This window comes from Melozone crissalis, unplaced genomic scaffold (assembly GCF_028551555.1).
Source record: "Melozone crissalis strain CALT ecotype California unplaced genomic scaffold, PUWL_Pcris_2 ptg000004l_1, whole genome shotgun sequence".
NCBI lineage: Eukaryota > Metazoa > Chordata > Aves > Passeriformes > Passerellidae > Melozone > Melozone crissalis.
Genome location: NW_026535782.1, coordinates 32,971,963 through 32,988,303, shown reverse-complemented (window position 1 = coordinate 32,988,303; position 16,341 = coordinate 32,971,963). Strand labels below are relative to the sequence as shown.

Genomic DNA, 16,341 nt, shown 5'->3' with positions numbered 1-16,341 from the left:
TATGGAATTTATTCAAAATGTTAACAAAAAACTAAATGAACTATTTCAAAAATTTTTTGAAGTACTCATATCATGCAATGGACTAATGTATTCCTGCTTTCAGCTTGCTGAGAGGTGATAATGAATTGCATAGTCTTCCTTAATCATAAATTTTATGACGAATTATTTGTCTTAAGTACCTACTAAGCAGTTTCCTCTTTACCATAAGCCTAAACAGCTCAAAGAAGCACACCTGCCATGCTTGCTTTTCATACTGTTCTCAAGATACCTGCTTTTGAAACTGAATTTTTATGAAATTTTAACTCAATTCTCGAACAGAAACCCAGCTTCTGTTTCCCTTGTCTGTACATCCAGAACAACACAAATCAGCAGCAAACACATTCCAAAGAGGTAACAAACCAGTCTGTTTCATGCAGGAGAAAATCTAGGGACACATAACAAGTTGAACTGGCCTCTCACCCCTGCCTCTACTTTTAACAAGCAGGTTAAGGCATGTTGGAGAAGTACCAAAATCAGGGCAGGCCATTAGCTCTTCAGTCATCACAACGGCAGAAGACTGGCCAAAATCAAGGGATTAGGATGGTAGATTTAAGCAATTTTTCTTCTTGCCTTCTAAATGGTACTGACTGTAAAGTTTACGCAAATTTATCTTGAATGTCTAATGAACAATTTTGGCAAAAAACCTTACATTAGTTTCTACTTAATCTCCTCCAAAGTTTCTGCAAAACATTTGTCATTTGCATTCCTAACTCTGTATGTGTCATTGAACTGGTGTCTTAATGTTATTTGAGGTATATTGAGGTTATATAAATATCTATATCCTAATATACCAACTGGGAGAATACCACAAAAGATTCTTAGTTGTTAATATGGAAGTCTAGTGTGCAACACGTGACTATAACTCTTTATTGTCTAATAAGCTTAAAATATTATCTTACAAGTTCTGTGTCTCTGTTTTAAACAAAAAATCCTCACTTCTATTGTCTATCTACATAATCAATTTGAAAGCAACCTGACATCTGTCTTACCTCTCTGTACCATTCCCAAAGTGCTGGAGATTTCTTCCCATATCACTTGCTACTATCACTGACTGTTGCAATGTGAGTCGATCTGACATGTTATTGTTGCCTTTGCTCTCCCCACTATAATTAATACAAGATTCAGTGCTCTTCTGCTTCACTCTCTGATCTCCTCTATTTTCCTTCTGATGCACAGGTATGGAGGAGTTAATGAATGTGGCCTGAATATCACCAGTAGTATTCAATCTTTTGGAAGGATCCAACAAGACCTGTTTATTTTCTGTCACACCCATGATAAAGAGGTTATTCTCCTCTAGGCAGCCAGTGGATGTTTGCTTTAAATGATTTTGAAGTGCTTCTGGTCCATCTCTGTCATTAATGTTTAGTTCACCATACTCATGTACATATCGATGTTTAATACTAAGCTTCATCAACTGATTGAAATACCAGCATTGTTCCAGCACAGATTCAACAGAAGCGGTAATTCTGAAAAAAAAAAAAAGAAAAAAAAATTTTACATGTCTGTTAGAATGCTTTAAAAAAAAACCCCTCTATTATTTCTAAAATAGCTTGTATTTTCAAGTATTCTTACATGTTTCCATACTCTTACAGCAAATAGCAATTACTGCAATTGGAAATCCAGTTTCAGTAATTACAAATCTTAACAGATTTTATCTTATTTTGGACATATTTAAACTATAATCATACATATTTCTTATTTTACTTAGAGTTTCCTAAAAGAGAAAGTGTTCAGTCTTTTTAAAATAGCCATTGCACCATGCATTTCACTATTAACTTTCTGTGTGGTTAGTGGGGCACCGTTTGAGCATGTGAAGCCCAAATTTTTGAAAGGTTTGAGGCAATTTTGCCTTAACAATCCACTCCTACCTGGCAACTATAAAAACTCATATAAAAATAACAGTAATTTTAAAATTTAAATAAGAACTAAAGCAAGAAACGCCAAACTTAGATTCAAATCAAGAAACTGCAATGTCTAAAGAAAATTCAAGAAGACAAACTTTAAAGTACAGATCTTTTTATCAATATAAGGCAACGTGCTAGACTAAAGCAACAGTAATCTAAGAAGTCTGGCTCTCATAAGTTCTTTGTGTTACACTGTCTAAATGATGAGGATAAGTAAGAGCAAATATGAACTACTTGTTTCAGATTCAGATGGCTGTCTGTACTTAGGATGGTGTTTGTTCATTTTATTAGGTAACAGGTACTTCCAGGATCATGAAAACATTTTTCTTTAATAGTGTAGATAGATGCAGAGATCTGTAATCTGGTGTTAATTTCAGAAGAGTACAAAGTCAATTCTAGGATAGCAATCCAATAGAAAAATAGAAACAAGATCAATTTTCTTGTTAGTCTGGAAAAATTAAGCCCTAAAATTAGAGTTAAAATAACAGAAATTTCCTTCCTGTTCATCATTCTGGAAAGGTGAAATTTTTATAAAGTTCTGGGGACTTTTTGCTATTCTAATTATATCCTCAGTGAAGTTCAACTAAGAACATAAGTGAAGTTTTTAAGAACATAATCAATCAGACCCTATAAGAGTAAAAAGGATTCCAACTCTTCCACTGCTAGTGCAACTTCAGTGCTAGTGGACAAAATCTGAAAGGGTAAATTGACCCACACAGCTTAAGCACACAACTCACTGTGTACACTTGATTGTCCACTACAAAATATTATTCCTGCTCCTGTTAATTTCACATATACAAGTCCTAAAAATATTTAAATCAATCCATAAATTTGTTTAAGGATCTAACATGCTACCTAGTAAGAATGAAGATTACTTTAAAAGAAAATAGTCAAAGCATGAATTAAATTCTTTAGTTAAATATATTACATTAGTTAAAGTATTTAAAAAAAAAAGTCTGGCACAAGATCATTACCAAATTTCTACATAATATGTTGAGAAGACCAAAAAAAAAGGAAAAATGGAAAAATCCATTCTCACCTCTTTTTCTTTTTCCTTTCATTTGCTTTATTTTGTTGGTTTATTTGTTTTTAAAAATTAAAATATTGCAGGAAACCCTAGAATGTTTTATATATTGAGCAAAAAAAATTCCTCTGAAAACTGCATCGTGAGTATCCTTCGTTGTCAAAAAAAAAAAAAAAAGAAAGAAAGAAAGAAAAACAAAGCACTCTAACAGTGAATCCTCTCCTTTGACAAGTATAGGGGTAGGGTCTCAAGCAGCTGTTTCATCCTTCCAGTGGCTATGAATATGTCAAGCAGAAATAGAGGGATTGAGGAAGTGAAAATTCAGGCAGGGAATGATTTTATGGTCACCAGGGATCATGTGTTAGTTTTTTTTAGAGGCTGCTTTTTGGGCATTTTTTCCAAGCAGTGAGGGCAAAATACCATCTTGTCTCTGTGGGCATGTACGCTCTCCCACACCTTCCCTGGCAATCCACAACTATACTTTGGTTTTGCAGGATTTTTAGGCCACCCTCTGTATCAGTAGCTTTTCAGTTTAGCTTTTTCAGTCATATTGGTTTAAGTTTGAAGAAACTACAAAGGAAGCTGGAGTGATATCTCAGAGGCTGATGTGCAGTGAAGTGTTTTGGTGTGTTTGAGGTTCTCCTGCTAAGGTAAAGCTCCGATGCACAGACACCAAAGGTCACGATGGGGCCTGAGCACCACCTTGGTGGCAGCCAGCTTGGTGGTTCCCTCCAGTCAACAGGGATATACCAACATCCTATCAACACACTGCAACTTTCTCTGTGTCTCAACTGCGCTGCACTCTTGATAGTACAGAAGTGTTCCTGAAGTTTGCTTATTCAAACCACAGAAAGGAAGCTGCTGCAATGGAAAATATTCAGGACTGCTTTATATCTTAATGGTAAAAAAAAGGAAAGAAAGGAAGACAAAGTAAAAAATATGACAACATTAAGACTTCAGATACCACAACATTTCCTTTTCAATTAATGTAAGTTCATTGTTTCCCTTTCAGACCTTTTTCACTGTTATGGATCACACTTAACCTGGAATTGCTTCTTGGTTAAGATCTGACCAAGGTTTTAAGCATAAATTGTCGTCCAGATAAAACAAGAAATGGAATTATCCTATGGAAGCACCAGTATCCGTAGTGTCTGGCTGCTTAGTATGCAATGAAATACAGATAAATATGGTAGCCCTGCAACAGCAAAATTTTTATGGCTTTCAGTTTTGACCAGCACATTCCTTCATGTTCAGTTGCTGCCAGGCTTTATTTCGATCATAACAAGTGAAAGTGATTTCTGCCATATGCAAATTTTAGCATAACCACAAAGCATAACCACTGCTTTTGCAGTGGGAGAAAGGGGCAATAAGCCAGAAGAGCAAGGGTTGAATCTTGCAGTTCTGTACAAATGTGCTAAACTAGCGGCCCTGATACTAAAGTCCAAGATATTATTTTCACAAAAAAAACCCCACGAAGAGCAAAAAACTACTTCTAGCTATTTTTATTTTTTTTTACCAGATACCTCTCTATTTGTGCTAGCATTTTGCATGACTTTGAGGAAAGAAAATAGCATTAGAATCAGATTTTAATCTATTTGGAAGTTTAAGACAGGCATTTATTAAGGACTGTTACAACTTCAATTCTCATACCAGTTCATAAAGACTATCCATCACTATCCTGGTTAATTTACACCAAAACCTGCTCAATTCCCAGGCAGTGTCGGGCAATGGAGGAGGACAGAAGGGAAAGAATAAGCCTCACTGGTTGCACCTAGGATGCATAAGGATCCATGCACAGGCTGACTTAACAGGTACAGAAAAGGACAAATTATTTATGCTAAAGGCCTTCCAGTGAAGTTTAAATCAGACGAAGCGTTGCTATTTATGAAATTTAAAGTGGTAGCAGAGGCTTGCTTGTAGAGCTAACACATATGTATAGAATTTTCTCTTGCAATCACACTTGCACTGTCTGCCTGCTTATTCAAACAGTATAATTGCTCAGAGTGAGACAGTAAATCTGGAAAAGTCAGCAGAACAAATCTCTCAGAGGCAAAAATTACAGGCTTGGGAAAAAGAAGCCAGTTCTGATCAGGAATGGCAGTTTTCTCCTGGCCCTTGTAGTTAAATCATAATTAATATTCTACCCCTTCTTATGCTAGTGTATGCTAGTTAAAACCTTGCTTAATATCATGTTTTCCCCTACTGTGACTTTCAGAATTATAATACATGGAATATTCAAATAGTACACCTCAATTTATGTGAGCTTTTGTTTGTAATAGTGTGGGGTAAAATCTAATGTCTTCAGGGAAACTTCTACAAGCATCATTACTGATTTTCAACTGCAGTTTACCAAAGTTCCCTACAAACATGAAACAGGTCACTGTTGACAACACCATTTATGCAATTTCTGTCATTTTCACTGTAAAATACATAGAGTATTTTTAAAGTTCAAGTTCCACTAGCCAGACAACTGCACATCTGATGGCCAAAAACAAATTGCTGCAGCAGAGGTATCGTATTTTTGTACATGATTACTTATTACAAGTTGTCTAAAGGTTATGTGACAGAAAAAATATGGTGTAATAGAGAAATTAAATTTTAAAGTCAGTTTTATTCTTAAACATGGCAGCAACAGAGAAGTTTTGGGAAGAAACAGCACAGAGAATTAAACTGGGCAGCACTGGTGTATGAAACAGATTAGGGAAGCAAGCCATGATTACTTCTGGCAGCTTACATACTTGAGGTCGCACCTACAGGGGCTCATAACTTAGCAAGATGTGAAACAGACAGAAGTTTGCTCTGTTGTTGGCCTGCTGTTTAGCAATGTCACATTAATTCAGTCAAAGTATTGCAATATGTACATATAATAGCTATGCTGCTACGGCTTATATACAAACAAGTTGTTTAGAGTTCCTTTTATGAGCTGCAGTTTGCAATGGTTTTCAAGTCATCCATAAATTTTACTTCAGTCAAAATAAAAGATAGATGGCTTTAACACACAAGAAATTAATTTTAAGACCAAATTTGATGCAAGATGCTTCAATCATGTCGCATTTAGGGATTTACAAGATCACAAATGAATTCTCAAAAGCTTAAAAAATCCACAGCCCTGCCTCCTCTGCACTCCCTGCCCTCCCTCCACCCAAACCATACATTCAGGAAAGAAGAGATGTTTACATAATCACCTCTTTCCACTACTGTTCTTCTCAGACATCTGCAGGTTCTTTCAGACACACTTCTCTTTGAAAATTTACATAGAATAATAGAAAAATTCTCAATTGAAGGAACCTCCAGTTCAGGTCTCTGGTTCAATCTTCTACTTCAAAGCTGAGTTAGCTCTCAAAGTAGACGAGGCTGCACAGGTTTTCATCCAGTCAGGTCTTTGAAATCTCCAAGAACAAGACTGCACAACCACTCTGGGCAGCCTATTGCAATCCAACACTGTCCCACCCTGAAAAGGCTTTTCCTTATGCCAAATTGCACTGTCTCTGGCTGGAATGAATTAATTCCCATTACAGTTGCCCATATAATGCTGTTGTTTAGATTTGTGACCAAAACTGTATTGATAAAACACTGATGTTTTGCTGAACAGTGCTTGGACAGAGTCAATGCCTTCTTTCTTCCACTCAGCAAGTAGCCTGGGAGTTGGCAGAAGGCCTCCCTTCTTTGCCTCCTTCCTAGGTAAAGCACTATGCACTTGTCCTTGTTGAATTTACAAGGTTCCTGGTGACCGGTCCTCCCACCTTGCCTGTGTCTGACTGGTAGCCCTGCCCTCAACAATTGCCTTTGGAGACTTGTGGTCTGCAAGTACAGTAAGCGCACACTCCATCTCCTGCTCCCAGCCTTTGATAAAAGATGTTAGAAGTACAAGTCAGCTTCCACAAAGAAGCGTGAGCCACATACTATTCATAATTAATGGATGGTCTTAGCTTGACAACCAACATGTTTCTTATTTTTCTTATGTTCATGCATGTAGAATTAAAAAAATTAAATTTTAGGAATATCATTTTCCCCTCTCATTTTGTACCATTCTGCAGAAATGTATATGAAACTTAGGTCCTTAGATTTTACTCCAGTTTGCTCACAAGTCATATCCTAATTATAAACTTTTTTTTTTCTGCAAAAGGATAATGATTAAATGTCTAAATATCAGACATGGAAAAATTTTCTCAGTCTCAGAAAAGGAGAGCTTTATTTTCTTTTATAAAAAAGGAAGGAGAGAACACCATTTCAGGATGGTAAATAGATTAGGAAATATCAGCTTCCCACCTACAAGCCCAAAGCCAAAAATCACAGAAGTGGAGGAGACATATCTCAATGGTTTAATGGAGAAACATATGACTCTTAGGAGTCACTTACACATTACATCTGTCATAGAAAAATGCACTATATAATTTCTCCCAACTAATTTCAATCTAATTTTTAATACAAACCTCTTTTCAAGTTAATCTGATTCTGAGCTATGAAGATTTTATTGCAGCTTAGTTAAAGCTGCACTAATACCACAATGTAATAAACTGTTAGCTAATAACAACATACCATGAATATACAGGCTTACATGCAAACACAAAATAGCCAGATTCTGAAAAAAATGTGCATACTTTTCCTGAGCCACCAAAGTATGCAGGGCAAGGTTTAAAACAAAACAATGTAAAACAGCACGTGCTTCACCTGCTCTGGGCTAATGTTCAGTACCTGGCAGAATCAAGAAAACTACTTTTCCAAAAATTAAAACGTAAGTTGAATATTCAAAGGACTATAAGGATTTTGTGAACCTTCTAGCAAATGAAAAGGAGCTATGAAAGGAACAAACCATGCAATATTACCAAGTATAGAAATGAGAAGTTTGAGATATTTAGATATTGCAAAAAATTAGAACATTATTTATTAAATAAAAATTTATTAAAGCAAAAATTATTTCTAAATAATTGCAAATAAATAACGTGAATAACATACACATGGAAAACAAATACAGAAATAAAAATAGAGCATATTGTACCAACAGCCAAATTAGACTTGATTAAGTTAAATTTGGAAATCATGTTAATATGATTATTCAGCTTTCAGGATTTAAGCTACAATTCCTGCACAGCACTGTACTATGTTGCATGTATGAATTCATTCAACTACTACTAACTGCAGGCTTTGATCCACCTGTTTTCTCAAATTTAGAGAAACAAAACTCAAGGCCTTCATAATTTAATATCTGTCTAAAACAAATTTTGCTCTAAAGTTTAAAACAAATTTTGCTTTAAAGTCAATGATTCTAATCTCTTTCTTATCCCAATACATTTACTGGCAAAAAACCCTAAGTAAAATTCATACACCAACAAGAACTTCAGTAACAATATGTAAAGAAATGTTTCTGAATGCAATTTATATTCACATAAATACGTACTCCAATTCAGCAGCCTTTTGTTTCAGTTGAGTATTTTCTTCAATTTGAGCTTGACAAAGTTCCAGAAAAGCTCCCAATTCTGATGCTTTGACTTTTTCAGTTGTGGGTAAAGTATGATGGGTTAAAATTTCACCATCAAGCAACTGTAAACTAGGAAGGACCTCCAACATGGAAGACCTTAGGAAAAAATATTAATTAGATTTTTGAAAAAATCCTTATGCTAAAACGCCCATTTTGTTGATAAAAGTCATATAACAAATACAGAACATGAAGACAGTCCTCTAAATGTTTGCATGTATTTGTCCTTATTTCATATGTTATCTATTTTCTAAGAATTATCTAAGAATTTAAACTAAAGAATAATATAAAGAATAAAACACAGAACATAGCAAGACTTCTTAATACTTCATTGGTACAATGAACACTGCTGAAATACTGACACCAAGAAAGTCAATGGCACCAATATCAAATCACTAGAGCTAAAATTTTACCTACACAAACCTTAATGGGAAAATCTGACACATTTGTGTATAGGTACCTGCAATTAATTTGATTAGTTGGCAACACAGCAACCTAAATCATAGGATACAGTCTGATTTTGTTGACACATCGCAGGACTTAAATTTTAAAACTGCACAAAATACTAAACCTTACTAATTCTACTCCCTTTATCATTCACATATACATGTACTGACATGCTATTCGGTACGCCTGACAGGAAAAAAAAAACAACTGTATTTGGGTCAGGGAAAGGAAAGAGAGCAAAGATGAAATTTCCTTGCTAGAAAAATGACAGCTGTGGCCACTGATGTAACAAAAAATATGTATGAGAAACTTAAAAATTAATAATGTATCATCAGTGAGGTTTTGTTTATGTTACCAAGAGATGTAAGCTGGTACTGCAATCTTGTTCCACATATTTCTTGTACCAGACCAAAGCTGTTGAAAGTTTGAAGACTGTAAAATTATATCAACACTCAATATTTTCCTTAACACAGTTTTAAGTAACACGAACTCTTGAAAGAATACTAATTGTAGGCTGTAAATCCTCTCTAACTGAAAAAGATAGTATTGTTTTCAAAATTTTGGAACTCCCTGACTATTCCCTGTGAAGGTAAAGGATTACTACTGAGCTCAGACAACATACACTAAGTTTAAAATCACAGAAAATCTAAGTTTAAAAACAGAGAAAGTTATCATATTCCAAATAACAGAATAGAATATCAGTTTTTGCTAATAGAAAACTTTCCTTCTCCTTCTCTGCCCATTAATGAAGGCTAAGACCATCTCAAGTACGTCTGGAATAAAATTATGGAATTAGATCAACAGTTCCTGAACACAGAGAGAAATTACCAAAGCTGATGTTGAATAGCAATACACCAAAACAGTGACATATCAAAGTTCATCAGTGAAGGAAGCTTTGTCTCTTAGAGCTGCGGGATCTCAACACTCATTTTTCCATCTGGGTTTCTCCTGGTGAAGGGCTGAGTCAATATTTCATTTAGTGAAAACTTCCTGGTGAATATTCTGTCACTTAAGAGGCTCTATTAATCATTACAGCATTGAAACATATTCCCCTGGGAGTGCTCAGACTGATCTCAGGGTTTAATTTTCAGAAAGAGATTTCTTACTACTTCACTTTTGTTGGTGTTATCACTGGCTGGACATGAAAGTTTGAAAGCAATTGGGAAATTTTACAACTAATTCCTTTGTTGGTATCAAGGGGTTATGTAAAGTTCACTGGAACATGTTGTCTGAAGTTACAGTCAATGCTGTATTCAGCAAATCCATATTTCATAGTATCCCCTACTTTAAATCCTTTAGACAAATTAATCTCTTGTCTAATCATAAAAGGTCTTTGGTTTAAGCAACCAAAAGTGTCAGTTCTCATAGCTAAATTGAAATTCAGAGAGCTTTTCCCTCTAGGTTACAAGTGAAATAACGCTTAGGTTTGTAAGAGTGGGAATTCAAACAATAGAAATGGAAATTTAAAACATTGTCACAGTCACAGAATTTTATGAATGAAATTACTGGCAGGAACCATAGGGTGCAAATAAGTCTGTTCATTAAAAAATTAAACAAACCAACCAAGAATGTACTAGCACAGCTATCTTTTAAAGCACTCAAACACTTCTAACTAAAAGTTTGAAATAGTTGAGTTTTTCTTTTAATTAGTAATCCTAAATTTGTACAAAAATCTTCAAATGGAATATGTGACTGTAAGGGAGGTTTTGATTTTTTAGGTTTTAGTGTGGCCAGCAGGACCAGGGCAGTGATCATGCCCCTGTACTTGGCACTAGTGAGGACACACCTCAAGTACTATGTCTAATATGCAAAAAAATTATACAAAAAACCTATTAATTTGCAATTTTACTCCTATGGCTTATGAAGCTGTATAACTACTCATTTCAGGAATCATGGCAACTGCATATCATTTTGTATGTCAGGTTTCTTTTCCACCTTACTCATTTTTTATATAGAGACATATCATAGTCTCTAGGACTAGTTCTTTAACTTTTTGGATCATGATTCCAGGCAATACTGAATAGCAAATGACAGCATTACTTTTACATCTCTTTCGTAATTATAAGGGCTATAAATTTTTTGATGTAGAGATAAGGAATTTGGAGAAGCATAAAAAAGGTGAATTTTCAACTACTAAGGAAAAATCAAACACTCATCCTGACTTTTTCTTCTAACAGACACTACTCCTTCACTAGCTATGTGCAATGTGAACCTGTCACAGCATTGAGACTCTTCAGACAATATGTGGGAGTGCTTCTACTATTTAACTAAGGTACATACAACTATCTGTTGTCTGATTTTGATTTTTTGATTTAGCAAAAAAAGTATTTTTCTTACCTCCAGTTCTTTTCTTGGAGAAGAGGATTCCCACTCAACGACAGCTCCTTTAGTTTGTTGCAGCCACTAAACCATGTATGGACATCTTTAAGATCTGTAGTATAGCAGAAAGAAACCGAAATATGTCTGAATGCAGAATCATCTTATTTCCCATAAATTCTTACATGAATGTAAAATGTACCAACATCATGCAGTCCTAAAAGCAAGACTGCTATCTATACAGCATAGTTTTAATTATTATCTATAACATTCATGTTTGGAAAATATTTGTATATTTTACACATAAATGTGCCTTATAAATACATAGGACAATCACATTCAAATCAGTTTATAATTCAACTAAGAAGTTCTTATTTGATTTGGTTTCTTTTTTTTTAAGACAACTTACCCGACAAGCAGTTATTTTTGATATCTAGCTTTTCCAAAAATACAAATGAATTTAAAGGCACAAGGTCAGTTAATCTAAGAACAAAACAGAAAAGATATTTTAAAAATTTAATTTAAACAGCAGTTCATAAGCAGAAAGGCACCAGAATCTTTTGCAGGTATGACAATTTACTTATTTATGTAAGAAAATGCCCATTTACCTATCCAAGGTGCTAGGACTAACTACTGAAATTTTAAACCAAAAATATTTCTTAGTTTTCTCAGCACCTCAGTTTTTAATACTTTCTCATAAATGGTTTTTTCATCTGATAAATATTTCATTCTGTTCCCTGCATTTAGTGCTGAATATCTGAAGTCTTATAAAATTTACACAAGTCAGCTGGCTTATCTTTAGGCACTATAACTAGAATGGTACTAATAGAAGGTCCTGATTCTGGAGGAAAAAAAAATGCTTGGCTTCTTTCCTCTTTCCTCATTGCTCAAACTCCTTATCAAGTTGTTTCTCTCCTCCAATCAGCACATTTCTTCTTTGATCCTAAAACTAGCATAACTGTTGCTATGGATGTCTTTTTCAACAGGTCAAGGCTGCACTATCCTGTAATATATTTTTAGTGCTTCCTCTGTCTTACTACTTGTCAGATTGTGTCAAATAGGTGCTGATTACTGAGACAATTATGGAATTGGTTATGGAATTGCTCTTCTTGTATTATCAGAGCTTCTCTTGTGCAATAATGCAGCCAAGCAGTACTGCAGGTTGCAGACTGCAGTTCTACAGACAAGACAAAATTCTTGTTTGCAGCATTGAAGAGTAAAGAAATTGATCTGACATTCATCTATACAAAGGGATTGGGACTGTAAGATGTGTGCTATAGCTACCACTAAAGGATTAAGGCTCAGTGCTATTTCTTTGCTTACAAACTTCCAAGATGCAAGAATGAATGTTGTATGGTTTGTTCAGCTGCCAGGCTATTGCCAAATATTAACTTTCAGATTAAAGTTTATCTTAGTTTATGTTGAATATGAAAGAGGCAGGAAAAGGTAAAAATCAAGATGCAAAGAATACCAGTTATCAACTACAACTAGAATGCTTAAGTACATGGTACACCAGCTATACATTTTTTAAAGAAATACATGTTTAGGTGACATGTTTCATCCCTGTCATGGCAAGGCCCTAGCATAACAGGAGAATGGTAACAGAAATGGCACTACATGTGGTCAGTTTTTGACTGCCAATTTTCACTGAAAGTAGCATTTTCTGAGAGTGTAGTGCCTTTAAAAGGTATAAATCGGAATGTTTTTTTTAAAATATGACCCTACAAAAAATGAAATGTACTCAAAATTACTGAGGGACAAAAATGTGTCTTTGTTGCTGAAAGATACAACTACACTGTGTTTCCAGCACAGGCTTTACAACTGGAAGGCAGAGCTGAATTTTACTCTGGTGCACTAATTATTAACTAAATGTTGTTTATAAATTATTTAATCTCATTGAAAATACAACCAAATTTAAAATGGAAAAAAAAAAACAAACTAGTTTCCACATTCATTTGAGAAGTATTTTTATACGACAGCATAACATTTTAAGAGTAAATTCAGAGAAACAGATGCAACAGATGCAAAGACAACTCACTGTACTTCCATTTATTTCTCGAACTACATTGTAAGTTGTCCTGGTTCTAACCCTACTTAGTTCTATTTCCTTCATGGTATGGAAGCTTTCCATGGAATCAAACAACAATTACAAGTATTGACTCTATAAAGCATGAAGCCTTATAAGTAGATCCGATATACAGTAATACAAATTTCAGCACTTTAGTTTCTCATCATATTACATAAGTACATTTATATTTGTATAAGTATACATATGTATATTTAATATTCGTAGCAAATATAATCATAGATGTTACTGGCTAATAGTATGGCTGCAAAAACCAAAAATTCATTAATAGTCATAGATTAATATATTCAGAAAACAAACGCATAAGGGACAAAAGAATATGCAGGGCTTTTATTTATAATGAGTTCTCTGGATCTCTATCAGCATATGCTGTGGTGAATTAGAAATTGTCTACTGGACTGTCCTTGCCTGCTGTTGGCATTATGAGAGTTAAAACATTTCTCCGTCATTCTATAGCTTTCCCTTTACCGACATTCTTTGTTAATTTTTTTCCTAAGAAAATTCAAACCAGAAAGACAAAGGACATTACTGAAAACTTAATACTACTTGACCTTGTCACATTAGCCCTGGGCATAAGAGAGATATAAATTACAAAGAAGACACAAAAGTAAAAGATATTCACAAAAAAGCAAGCTATAGCTTCCTTTTTCTGTTACCATTTAAGGCACTAGCAGAACAGCCAGAGATAGAGTTTACGTAGTTTATGTGGCTATATCAGAAAACAAGGTTTAAGAATAGTTGCAAGAATGCATCATAGAAAATAAAGACTGTGTTTCTGAAGATGAATAGCAGTTACTGCTCAAGATGGTCTAAATCCTGCTCTGCAACTGCTTTTCCCCAGAAAAATTAGCATTGATGTTAATAAGCGGTTAGCAGGAAGCAAGGCAAAATAACTAAAATAAATTTATCATAATCTAGATCTTCAGGTAAAGACCAGATTTCTTTTTCATTCCTTAAAATAAAGGCAGTTCAGTTTGCAATAATCACCATATTTATAAGCAGCAAATATACAGAATATAGGAAATCTGTCAGGTAGCCACTTAGCTTCTTGAATATTCTAGCAGACAGTACTTCAAGTACATTATCCATGATGCCACATACTTAGAAAGAAACTTAGCACCAGCAAAGGATTACTGAAAATTATTTTACAAAATCTAGAGCGGTAAGGATAGGATGGAGAAAACCACTATATACCGGTATAGCTTTTTTCATGAATGACTTATTTCAACATCCAATGACATTTAGATTTGTTATGATAATTCTGGAAAAGTGGACAAATTTTCAAAACAAGGAACGTGCAAGGAACTCATATCTGAGAAATTCAGTTAAAAACACAGATACCATATATATTTAAATTGAGAGAACAATGCATGCTAAAAGCTAACTTTTTAGCATTTCTAATATAAGCTTTTTAGGAGTAATATGCATCTAGCTGCAAAAACATGGGAGCAACATGCTCACAACAAATTTGATTTGGGCCAAACCATTTTCCCAAAATAAAAAGGAACCTTTGCAGATGACTGCATTTTTGTAAACATTAAATTTTTATCTATCTCCCTTAGGTTATCTTAGTGAAAAGCAAGTGATAGCAAAAAAAAAAAAAAAAAAAAAAAAAAAAAAAAAAAAAAAAAAAAAGATTTTGTCTTATTAATACTACATTAAAATAGAAACGTTAGGAGGAATTTTGTCTACTTGGAAGTAGAACAAAAATGGTACCAGAACAGCATGGTTAGCATCTCACTGTAAAATTTTAAATGAAAAAGACATTAACTAGTAGGTTGCATAAATTAATGGGATTACATGTAAATATAAATGCCACATGCACTCTGAACACATATTAAAAATTTATTAATTTTACACAAGGTGAAGTCTGTTTTTTCCTATACCTAAATCTTTATCCACAACAGAATAAAAAAGAATATGTCCCTTTTTTAAACTAACTTGACAGTTGTGTCCTTAGCTGCTATAAAATAGAGCATGGATCTTCATCGTCCCAGCTCTGCAGAAACCAAGTCAAGAGGATATTCATCATTGTCTTTGGTCAATTGTGCATTGATCAAGAATATGGTTTGTATATAAAAGCCACAATAAAACACTCAATAAAAGCAGCAGTCGTGAAATAGCTGTCTTTTTTCTATTTGAAGGAGTTATTCATTACCTGTTTTAGTTTCTTGTTAGACTGTAGGTTTAAAACAATTTAAAACAAATAATTTTTGGAGCTTTACCTTTGACAATTCCTGGTTTATGATTCAGACAAAGCATCTCGGGAATAAAAATGTCCTGTAAATTAGTGTAAGAATTTTCTTTTCACAGTACTTCACTTTCAGAAAGAATACAGATTCATAGCATTATCATTATATTGGCTTCCTGCAATCAGTAAAGAGGAAGTGGCACTCAGTGCACACTTGGAAAAAATTCACAAAATTGCACTGGCTGTAGGATAAAAGTAAAGAAACAGCTTTTCTTTCAACAGCTTACTCCATTACATTCACTGTTTCTATAGAACATCAAGTTACTTATGCTATAGCACACACATATGGAGCTGCTTATAAGTGTACATAAAGTGAGTGTAACAGAGCAGGCTACTGAAATGCCAGGAATTTTGAGGCTTTTAATATGGATTTAAGGCTATCTTGTCCTGTTTGTCACAAAGATTTTACATAAGCTATAGATAGATCAGGGAAAGAAGGGGAATTGTTTGAGGCCAAGATGTATACTTATTTTCAGCACATCCAGTCTCTGGATGCAAAAATATGTCCTGTCTCACAGCTGAGCAAAAGGAACTCAGCAGATCAAACACTGCATCTCTGCTTGGCTACTAGAAAACCAGAGCAAGCATACTACAACGAATTTAAAAAACTCCATGATGGGATAGGCAAATGACTTAAGGTAATCTACATGGTCAGTCCAGCACAACCTAAAGCCAGAGGCTGCATTTGAGCTATCCCTGAAACTTGCAAGTCCCTATCAAGCACGTGAGAACTTCAAGGAGTTTTGCAAACACTTTATTACACACAGAATAGCTACACTGGAGGAAGAAGAGGAAACT

The 16,341-nt window shown here is 34.4% G+C and overlaps 1 protein-coding gene across 3 annotated transcripts in view; it reads right to left on the bottom strand.

Moving 5' to 3' along the window:
- Positions 1 to 16,341, bottom strand: part of LRRIQ1 (leucine rich repeats and IQ motif containing 1) — a 114,210-nt gene that overhangs the window by 81,736 nt on the left and 16,133 nt on the right. For all 3 annotated transcript variants that reach the window (XM_054278999.1, XM_054278981.1, XM_054278990.1), the window contains exons 13-16: positions 11,616 to 11,689; positions 11,228 to 11,321; positions 8,366 to 8,542; positions 1,029 to 1,505 (exon numbers count right to left, since the gene is read on the bottom strand). In XM_054278999.1, coding sequence (XP_054134974.1) covers positions 1,029 to 1,505; positions 8,366 to 8,542; positions 11,228 to 11,321; positions 11,616 to 11,689 — 822 coding nt within the window. The remainder of the gene's footprint in view (positions 1 to 1,028; positions 1,506 to 8,365; positions 8,543 to 11,227; positions 11,322 to 11,615; positions 11,690 to 16,341) is intronic.